General features: G+C 38.4%; 1 protein-coding gene across 3 annotated transcripts in view; it reads left to right on the top strand.

Annotated features, from left to right (window-relative positions):
* The window catches only part of LRP4 (LDL receptor related protein 4), a 145711-nt gene extending 135308 nt beyond the window's left edge, over positions 1–10403 (top strand). For 2 of the 3 annotated variants that reach the window (XM_060763622.2, XM_060763614.2), the window contains exons 35-38: positions 77–144; positions 1511–1598; positions 2716–2857; positions 5221–10403. In XM_060763622.2, coding sequence (XP_060619605.2) covers positions 77–144; positions 1511–1598; positions 2716–2857; positions 5221–5553 — 631 coding nt within the window. In that variant the 3' untranslated portion in view covers positions 5554–10403. Of the gene's footprint in view, positions 1–76; positions 145–1510; positions 1599–2715; positions 2858–3260; positions 3328–5220 lie in introns of all 3 variants that reach the window. The other variant, XM_067462750.1, reaches the window with a different exon arrangement.
* Positions 10404–11237: the final 834 nt, after the last annotated feature.

Raw genomic sequence — 11237 nt, 5'->3', positions numbered from 1 at the left:
ACTGTGAAAAACATGGGAAAAAATAGCATGAATGGTTTTCTTGAAGGTGACCTTATGTATCTTTTATCTTGTGCAGCTGCTCTGACAAAAAGGTTAGCCAAGGCCTGTGCAGCCGAGGAAACGAAGCTGTGCTTGCAACCACAGGTGAGTTCAGCATTTTTTTAAACTGCAAATTCAAACCAAGAGCAATTAACAGCTATAACTGGGCAAGCCAGTAGCACATGTTACAGTGTGTATGGACAGGCTGACTCAAGGAAAAAAAGTTATTTATTATATTCTAATCTTCTCTTCATACATATAATTATCAGGGCTGTGTAACGGGGTAATTAAAACAAATAGTTATGGGGTGTTTTTTGTTTTGTTTTTTGTTTGTTTATTTTTGCTGTGTTTGCTTTATGCCTTATCTCAGATTTACATTGCTACAACAGCTTTCTTAAACTTGCAATGACAAAGCGAGTTTTGTCTGTAGAGCCTTATTCTTTTTTTTTTATAAATTTTATTGAGTATAAAAGACAATACAAGTAGACCAAGACAAGTACAAATACAAAAAAAAAAAAAAAAACAAATATCGACGACAAAATACATTAAAAACCTAGCCAACAAATAGTGGCTGAACCTCCTCCCCCTATACTGGCGATTTCTGAGTTTTCCCTTGTATTTTGCAGTCCGTTTTCTTTCTCATTATGTAACCTATTGTTCTTTACACAAATACATACTCCTTATTGTCTAAGAATGCAAGCCTATTTCCTTAGCTGTAGAGCCTTATTCTTGATCCGCATGTTCTCCACAGTGAGGACATTGATTTCCAGGTGGAAGGCGGTCCCGGTCAGGGTTGGCTTGACATGCGTTCCTCTTAACACGTTTCTTCATTTCGCCCTCCATTAATGCCTCTTCAAATTCTGCAGTACTGCTGGTCACAGCTGACCTCAATTATAGTGCTCAAGGGCCAGGGCTTCCGAGACTCAATGGAGATCTGACCAGTCTCTAGAAGTAAAATTACATTACGCACAGAACTTGGGAGGCTAAGGATGTTTGTTTTTAAAAAAAATGTCTGGATGGCTTCTAGAGCTTCGACACTCTCAAATGCACACAGTTGTGCTTCAAAAAAGCAGAGCATTTTAAAGCTGGACAAATGCAAACTTTCATGGAACACAGCTTCTTTCATTTGATGCATGAAGTTTCAAATATTATCCACTACATAGCAAAGCACAGCAAGTATCTGGAGAGGAAGAATTGCCAACAGTTCTCATTTTGGATTTTGCCTTTTAGACAAAATTATAATTAGCTAGACCATTTTTGTTGTAATTTCCAGCTGCCAAATAGCTCTAAATCTGTTCCCTGTCTCCATCCCAGTTCCATCCTATTCAGATATATTGAAGGCAATTCCTGTTATCCCTGTGTATTTATGATCGATGGAAATTGTAGTGCAACATGCCTGGGATATGCCATGTTAGAGAAGGTTTCTTTATAGCATGAGAACATGCTTTAATAACTTTCTGTTCTCTTTCAGGAGAAGGACTGCATGTCAGCTACATTATTGGGGGCGTTCTTAGTATTTTGCTCATATTGCTATTAGCTGGTGCGGTAATTATATACAGGTAATGTCCACATCCTTTTTCCAACTCTCTATCTTTATGGGTTTATTTGTTGTTTGGAACCATCCCATTAAAGTCCAGGTATTTCTTGCTATATTTAAAAAAATACACCATTGGAGCTGATTCTGGAGAGGCAGCCATGTTATTCGGCAACAGTGACACGTGACAGTGGGGATGATATTCTTCAAATTGACTGAAGTTAAGAAGCCAAATTATAGTCATAGACAATAAAACCTATAATATTCCCAATATTATTCATGTTGTAATAGTGTTCTTGGTTTATTATGCTTCTTTTCTCCTAACGTAGCAAATTTTGTGTTGATGATTCTTTCTCCTTTTTCACTTCTCAAAAATATTAGCATAATTTACAGAGTGTATATGATAAAATTGTCAAGTTCATTCTCTTCCTGCACAGAGTGTTAAATCCACTAGCCTACGTAGAAACACAGTGAATTTTACACACATCCTTGGTAGCATCTTGTATATTTATCCTTTGAACCTTTTGCATGAACATTTTTTATTTCTCAGTGGAATTATCCATGCTTTTCCACAGGCCTAAATGAAAAGAGATGTTGTCCTTTTGTATTTTCTTAGTGGACAGCTCAAGAGGTCGAAGGCTTTCATGACCAGAATCACTGGTCTGCTGTGAGTTTTCTGGCCTGTATGACCATATTCCAGAACCATTGTCTCTTGACGTTTCACCCACATCTATGACAGGCATCCTTAGAGGTTGTGAGGCCCTCACAACCTCTGAGAATGCCTGCCATAGATGTAGGTGAAAAGTCGAGAAAATACTTCTGGAACATGGACATACAGCCCAGAAAACTCACAGCAACCCATCTCAATAGCTCTTAAAGTTTGTGAGGATCTCACAACCTCTGAGGATGCCTACCCATAGATGTGTGTGAAACGTCAGGAGAGGATGCTTCTGGAACATGACCATACAGCCCAGCTCAAGAGGTGTTCCATCTCTGAGTAAACTAACTTTCTTTCCATTTGGTGTAAAGGAAATGCTCAGATTAAAATTATTTGTCTGCTAATCTGGGATGAAATTTTGGTTGTGCAGACTTTCCTAATTACAATGTACTCAACCTCTTTATTGATTGTTGTATTGTTGTAGGCACAAAAAGTCTAAGTTTACAGATCCCAGCCTTAGTAACCTTACCTACAGCAACCCATCTTACCGGACGTCTACCCAAGAAGTCAAGATCGAAACAATTCCCAAGCCTACAATGTATAACCAGTTATGCTTTAAGAAGGAGGTAAGACAAACTGGAATAATTATGGTCAAGTTTTATTATTAAAAGCCAGTTTTCAGTAGCCTAATCAATTTTCTCCTAGACAAACTAAACACAACTACACTAAAAATTCTGTATCTTTTACTTCAATATGGCTCCCATAGGTAAATGTATCATATGGGACATCTATCTTTAATCTTCTAATTTCCTTTGTTGTCCAGAGGAATTCAAGACCACTGTATTGGGCCACTGCAATTCAATAAGCATGGGTGGTATTGTGGTAGAAGGATGTACCTGTCTGGTGCATAGATCTCTAGTGGGACCAGAATGGATCATTCTTGCATTTGGCACTATAGCTTATGCAGGACCAGTGGTTGGCCATGATTTCTTAAGGCACTAAGTCTCTCCTCTGTCTTTACCTCCTCAGCAACTTTCTTATCCCTCTGATAGTCTTTCACCATTCCTCTTTTGACCTCCCGCAGCCTCATAATCAGGTATCATAGTTCTTTGTTTGTGGAAGCTCTGCTTCCCTTATTTCCATAGTGCGAAGTTGCCTGGTGGTGTCCTATATTACTTGCTACTTACCTGACTTGTGTATGTGGGTGTGTACCATTGCCAATAAATCCTTCTGCTGCATTTGTGTTCTGGGAAAGTCAAGACATATTGGACATTCTTAATACTATACTTTGTCATCAACTAATCAAATATAATTAAAGTGTGCCTTTAATCTGCATACCCCTTGACTGTATCTGTATATGTGCAAGGTTTGATCAAAAAAGTCCTTGTTGCCTGAAAAATGGCATACACTCTTCCTTTCCATTAACAAGTTAATGTATACCTTGTTGTTTTTCAATGACATATTTCCCTAATTCTTTTTCAAACATGAATTGTATGACTGATCTTTGTAACACTTAACATCAGCATTCAAACCTTTATTATCATTTTAATGTTGTATTAACCAAGCCTGGCTTGTGCCCTGTCCCCTTATTGACAACATTCCTCAACTGTATTTCTTTTTTTCTTTTTTTTTTTTTTGTTCTGGGCTGCTTTATTCTAACAAACATCAGAACAGATGAGAATGTTTCCCAGTGAGAAATTGTCCTTCTGCAGAAAATCTATGCCATTGCATTCAGTTGAATTTTAGATAATCTTCTAATTGAGTGCTTGCTTCTAACAGTATTTCTGTCTAGTTTTGTTTGGTTGATTTTCATACATTTGAAAGTATTCCTCATCTTTGTTCCCTCAGTATATCCAGAATCAGTGTTGTTCTCACTTTTTGTCATTTGAGGAATAGCAATGGAATTTCTAATAGCAGTTAGGAAAGGAATAGAACATTATATCCAAGTAGTATTTTATGGCTTGCAGGAATGTATGAGTTTGCTACATTTTTGTAGGGTGCCTTACTATTTATATGTCCAGTTGTAAGTTATTGGAACAAAATATGTTTTCCTTGAACCGTGATCTTATGTTTTAGTCCTCTTACTCTGATTCATCAAGGACTACCCAACTAGATGTCTATTTATATTCCACCTCATTAAAAAAATATTTTTAACTGGATGGGTTTGCTCATCCATATGATTTTTATTATCACATTATCTTGCTGCTATTTCAATCTTCCTGCCCAGTATTGCCATAGGATGTAGTTTATTTCTTTAGTCAGGGATGCATAACTGTGGAAGGATATGGAGCTGCATTAGCTCCTTAAGAAAAATTTAGAAGGTTTTGCCTGTTACTGCAAAATAATAATAAAGAACTCCCTAAACACTTCTAGGGGGCATAGTTTATAAAAAAGACATTTCCAGAGCCTGAATTGGACCAGGAAACAACAAAATGTGCTGAAAATGTGGCTCCCCACCAGTTGGACAATTTGAGGCATATTTTTACTAATGTTTTGCAAAAAAATGTTTTTGACCTCCCTGGTGCATCCAGATATGCTGGAAATGCCCTCCATACCACATAGAGCACTGGTTCTAATACCCCATATCTATATCTATATATCTATATCCATATATCTATATCTATCTATATGTATCTATCTATCTCTTGACATCCTAGCTTAATGTCCTTCAAATGTGTAACATGCCAGTTATCCATTATCTCAGCAATGAAGATGGATATTGTATTTGGATTTTTAAATTTGGTCTTCTGCCCTTCTCCAGCAATACTGGCCTGAGAGGTAATAGCTTGGGTGTAACTGTGGAAGTTTGGTGGGTGGACAGTCTTATTCAGGGAGCAGGTGATAGCAGTCTTTTGGCCCATTTCCATTTTGTGGTGTGGCTTTGCTCTTAAAACACAAATGGATTTCCCATTGGTTCTCTGGGCCTTGTTGTTCAAAACGTCTGCTATAAACTACAACTTTGCAGATTTCATTTTTTTTCTGTCTGTAGGCTGGTCCTGATCATAACTACACCAAGGAAAAGATCAAGATTGTAGAAGGAATATGCCTCTTGTCCAGTGATGAATCTGAATGGGATGACCTCAAACAGATACGGAGCTCTCGGGGTTGTATTCTTCGTGACCATGTCTGCATGAAGACTGACACGGTCTCTATCCAAGCCAGTTCTGGCTCCCTGGATGATACAGAAACTGAGCAGCTGCTACAAGAGGAGCAGTCTGAATGTAGCAGCATCAATGTAGCAGCCACTCCTGAGCGTCGCGGTTCTCTTCCAGACACAGGCTGGAAGCATCAGCGCAAACCTTCAACGGAGAGTGAAGTTTAAGGCACACTTCAAGACATTTCTCCTTCCTATTCTGCCATCCTTCGCACTGATGAGATAGGATCTTGCCCGCTCTTCAAGGAGAAACTTGAAGAATAGCCTCCGTATCATATGGAAGACCAGAGACTCTCTTTGGAGAGGCGCCCAAGCAAGACTTTGCCTTTGCAGCTTAATGGGACACAATTCAAGAGACCCTTTTGGCTCATTGAAAGTTTGTGTTTATTTATATGACCCTTTTCCTACAAACTGTGGTGTTGAATTCAGCAACAGCTTTTTTTTTTTTTTTTTTGGTGAGCACACAAACAAACTAAGGACTTGACATCACCAAGTGGCCAGACTTTCTGAACTTACCCACTCCTGATACCTGTTGCCTTTCTTCTGAGGATATTGGCACTAACTGGATTTTGCACTGCACTCTTTCTACTTTGAGGGGGAAAGGTTTGGGGGCAGTAGAGGTGATGAGTCTGGCAGATGAGTCTGGCAGATAAAGGAAAGTAAATTCATATGTAATTTCATTGTAAAGGGGCAGTGTCACTGTCATATTTTCAAGCTGTAGAAAACTGCTGCCAAATCCAGAATTGAGTATGAGGAATGCATGGTGTAAAGCACTCAGTCTGTTGCTGGCAACAGACCCTATCCTAGAATGCCCAATCCCTTCCTAAAACATACTTCTGGTCTTTGCAAATAGGGCTTTCCCATCTATTCCCTGTGGGGACTGATTCTTGTTTATAGATTCCCGTTAGCTTTGACTTGCAAGGAATGTGTTGAGTGCAATCGTGCTGTATTGCAGTTCTTTGTTAGTCAGTTCAAATGCCATCCTTTATAAATATGTGCTACTGAAAACAGTGTTAGCCTGTGGAATATAAGTCAGCAGTATGTTGCTATTTTTAAAATTTGGAACATAATTGGGCAAGAGAATGCACTCAAAAGTCCAACATGCTGCTATAGAAACCCAGTAGGGAACTTTTTTCCTATGTCTTTTGGAGCAAAAGGATTTTATTTCGAGATTCTGGAAGGGTGGGATTTGCTTGTGACTTCTTTTTGTATTTGCTGGATAGGCTGGCAGTGAAAGTTTGGTGTCAGAAAGCGGGTGTGTGCAATGGAAAGATAATGAATGTCAGGCAGGTACTGAGACAGGAGGCATACTGTCAATAGCTTAAGTGTGCAAAACTTCATCCTCACTTCAACTAGAACATGTCCGTTTCCATCCTGCAAAATGGGCCTTGGGCTTGGCAAATTGCCTTTTCAGAATGCGAGGTGACCGTGGCTATCACAAGTAGATGCTGCACAGGGTTTAGGCATCATTTGGCAGAACAGCAATTAAGTTGCAGGAAGAGTCCTACTTGGAATTTGTAACCACATACTATATCTTCTTGGAAAGTGCAGCAGTATTCACCATAGTCCTGCAAGTGCCTCTCTTGTGATTAGTAAGTGATTCACCAAATGCCTATGGGTGAATGGCTTTGGCATCACTGAAGAAGAGCATGTGTTCCCTGTGCTTATACCACTTTGTCTGCTGACGCCTTCATATAATTTAAGAGGAGAGCAGGCAAGTATGCAAAATGCAATAATGATCTCCAACGAGATTATTCTGTTTCCTTTCAAAACTGTGTCATTTGGTGGTGGTGATGAAGGTAGTTTTTTTCCTTCATTTTTAAACATTGACTTTTCTTCTGTTGCTAATCTATATTTCTTTCAAAAAGACAACCCCCCCATACACCACTCACCTCCAATTCGGTAACACACTTTACATTTCAACAAAAAAGGTAACACTACATGCATTGCTGTCATATGTATTAAATGGCCTGTATTCTACAGAGCAGAGGTTGGCCATGACCATTGTACAATAGCATTTGTGTTGAATACTGTATGCTTATTTCAGTCCTCATAGAAACGTGTTTGTTCTTAGTTGTCTGCGCCAGACCTCCTAATCCCCCCCCCCCATCATCCTATTTCCCTTCTCTTGTTGTTTCCAGAACGTTTGTTTACATTTGTTATTATATTTATTTGTTCTCAATCTAAGGAAGTAGACTTAGTCTATGAAAGCTTATGCTACCAAGTTTGTTTTCTCAGGTAGTCTCTAAAGTTTTACAAAATCCCTTTGTTTGGTGTTAGTGGGATTGTATGCACATCCTTAATATTATAAAGAAACATGGAGGTCAAGAAAACCCCAGGGAACCATAGAAATGCAAGAAAAACTTAGAGCAGCCATGGGCAAACTTCATCCCTTCAGATGTTTTGGATGTCAACTTCCACAATTCCTAACAGCCTCAGACCCTTTCTTTAAGTGGCTGAGGGGGAAAAGGAAGGGGCCTGAGGATGTTAGTCCAAAACACCTGGAGGGCCGAAGTTTGCTCATGGCTGCCTTAGAGCCACAAATATTGGACTAATTTTGATTTGCCTGAAAACTCAGTTAACTCAAGTTTTTTGCATCTGCAAGTGTCAGACAACATTTTTATCTTAAGAAAGTTATAAATTAGTATCACTATACGTGATCTGTATTTAATGAAAGCATGTACATAGTCTCCTACTGCAGAATCCCACATGAAAACCAACATGTCCAATTGTGTTGCAGGAAAAGTCCTACTTGGCACTGTTAAACCACAAAATACTTCTGGTCATTCTTGCCAGGCATATCATATTCTACTTCTAAGAAGCATTCTCGCAGCAACTCTGAGAAAGCGGTTAGAATGAAATATGGTATTTGGCCCAAGATTATACATTAAATGTTATGCTTGAATGGGAATTTGAGCACAAGCTTCCAGAACTCAGTCCGTTATTCTGTCCACTTCAAGTTCAATCTAGAAGCTGAATGGTTATTGTGTTGCAGCTCTCAGCATACCGATTGGTATTAAGATGTAGGTAGGCTTTCATGGTGCAGTCCTTTAGTCAGAGCCATTAGTTTTGGTAATTAATGTGGGCTTCAAAGTATATAATCACATAGCTTATCTTTGTATAGACAGCTATATACTATCTTGGAGATACCGTACATCTCATGGGGAGAAATTTCAATGTGGTTAAGCTAATGAGCCAGCTGCTACAAATTCTATGATCTCGTTGTCTGTGAAATGTTCTCCTTAATACAGCTTCATGCCAATATTTACTTCTGTTTTAAAATCTTGGGCATATATTTGATTAAATATGGACTTTGGTTGCTTGGAAGTAGGAAGAATCAAGACCTTGCAGCTTCCTCAGCATCTCTGTTTTTCTCAGCTGCAGCACTCAGCAATTATGGGAATGCAGGTGTGGCATTTATAAGAGAAGATAGGTAGGTTACTTAATAACCATATCTCCATCAGTTCTCAACTAGTTGCATTCACTTGTTATTTTGGAACCTTCTTAGGCAAAGCACACATTTGAAAAACAATGTGAAGGACATTCACTTATATATAGAACAGCCAAGAATCCCATGCTAACCACTGAATTTCTTCTTCACTTTCTCCTCCTTGTCCATATGTTAGGATTACAAGTGAAATACAATGTTGCAAGGCCTGTATTTAATCCTTAATGTTTAGTTTAATCCTTTGTCAGTCCTACCTGTTTTGCACCTGCTTCCAATAAACTTTGATTTTTGTCCGGACAACTGGGGTATTAGCTGAAATCAAAGTTAAAAACAATTCAACAGTGAATTGTTTTTAACTTTGATTTCAGCTAATACCCCAGTTGCCAGTCTTACACCTTACTTCCTCTTTTCCCCTTCTGAAAAATTGCATATCTTCCCAGTCTGCTGATAGTCACTGGCAATCGTGGGATATGAATAAGGACAAAACCTAGTATTCTTTTGAGAGAAGAAAGCAGTGTAAAGGAATTATGCTAGCTATATACTGGTGTCTTGAGCCTGTTGCAGAGATCAAAATAGATCAAATTGATGAACATGGGTAATGTGCATTCTTGTGAAAAATTGGTTATGACTGGGATATGGAGCTGTCATTGTGTTCATTACTAGGCCTTTTCTATACTGCCAGAGACAAAACATATTAGATTTCAATTTAATAGTATTTATTTTAGTTGGCTCCAGTGTTTGTGGTCATTTTTTCTGAAATGTTCCAAGAGATGAGGAATTCAAGTTCCAGTATGGCAAATAGATTTCAGGGGTCACAGCAACCACAAGAAAATTAAGATGTATACTTTTCAGGAAAACGTGAAGCCATGCTTCAGACATAAATTGAGGACATTGTGGCCTGGATGAAGTTTTTAAAATAATTATCTATTAGGAATAAATTAGTTTAAAACGGTTTTGTCCTTTTTACTTCGAAGCTTATTCGATCAACAGGAAAAGCTGCTTCAACAAAGAGCCACTGGATTTCCCCCCTGCAACTTATACTAACCTTCCTTTCAAAGCAATCTTGTTGTCTTGGTAAGGACGCCTTCTATTGCACATTCCAGTCTTGAGACCTGTTTTCTCAAAACATTTCACCTGCCTTCTATTGACAGGAGTCAAAGAGATTATCAGATATTGGAACAATGGCACCTGTCGCCTTAGTCCTACTTCTGAAATTAAGCAAGGGTGCAGATTTCTGCTCAAAAGCCCAAGCAAGCTTTAGCCAATATTGCTGATGGTGGTGGTTGGGGTTATGGGATTATTTACTTGTGTGCTGAAATAAAGACTTTGCAGAATGGAAGAAGGCTGGAAGTGGGGACAATCTCTTGCTTACTGATTGACTATGTAAAAAGCAAACATATCTTTCCTCTCTGTCCTCAGCTACTGGAAGTGATTTCCCTGCATTCCTGTGTAATAATTTTAATGTTACTCACTGGAGAGAGTTGATTTTTTTTCTTGAGTTATTTAACCACTATGTTCAGTATTTTAGAAAATGATGATGATAATTTAATATAAACTTAGCTTTTCTTAATGACTGTCCTGATCTTTTGAATTGTGAATCACAAATGTTTTCCTAGCTTGTCCTTTGAACACAAAGCTGCACAGATAACTAAATTGGAAGTAGCATGAAAAAAGCAGAATGGGAAGTCACTTGATGGAGATACACTACACATCCCTCATATGAGAAAGATCTGAAGCTCAGTTTATTAGGACTGTTGCTTTTCTATTAATTTGACAAAAGCCTGTGAAACAGTGGGGTTTTATTTTATTTTTATGCTGTCAATTTAAATATTGCAAATGTGTATCTTTTTAAGAAAGCACGTTGTTCTACTTCTTGTCCCATTTTAAGAGCCTTGTGGACATTTACTGTGCTTTTCCTTTTAGTTCAAGATCAGTCCCTTTTCTAAATATACCAGTTTCATAAATTGTAAACCCAACTAAACAAGAAATGGCAAGTACTCTTCTCTATGTCCAGGTTGGGGTAGGCAACTTGTAGCCAGGATAGCTTGTGGTGAGGGAGGATACGAGCTGTAGTTCAACAACATTAAAGGGTCCACAAGTTGCTCAACCTCATATCTTGCAGCAGAGAGCAGTCATAAACATAAACCATTTTGCACAAATTGCTTTGCTTTGAGTAGGATGTTTTACTGTATGCAATCTAAGAGTCTATCTTGTAAACACTTGAAGTATCACTTGATATGATTTCTCCCTTTTAAGATCTCTTGTTTCTTCAAAGAGTGGCAGCCTACAAAATGGCTATAGCTAGTTTCAAAAGCAGCAGAAATGTATGCTTTAGGCAACATGGACCAAGTGGTTATCTCATGAAAGAAAGATATCAGCACATTTTTTTTAAGATTCACATATA

Source organism: Anolis sagrei, chromosome 1, assembly GCF_037176765.1.
Source record: "Anolis sagrei isolate rAnoSag1 chromosome 1, rAnoSag1.mat, whole genome shotgun sequence".
Taxonomy (NCBI): domain Eukaryota; kingdom Metazoa; phylum Chordata; class Lepidosauria; order Squamata; family Dactyloidae; genus Anolis; species Anolis sagrei.
Note: the sequence above shows the minus strand (reverse complement) of the source record. Positions and strands in the feature narration are given on the sequence as shown.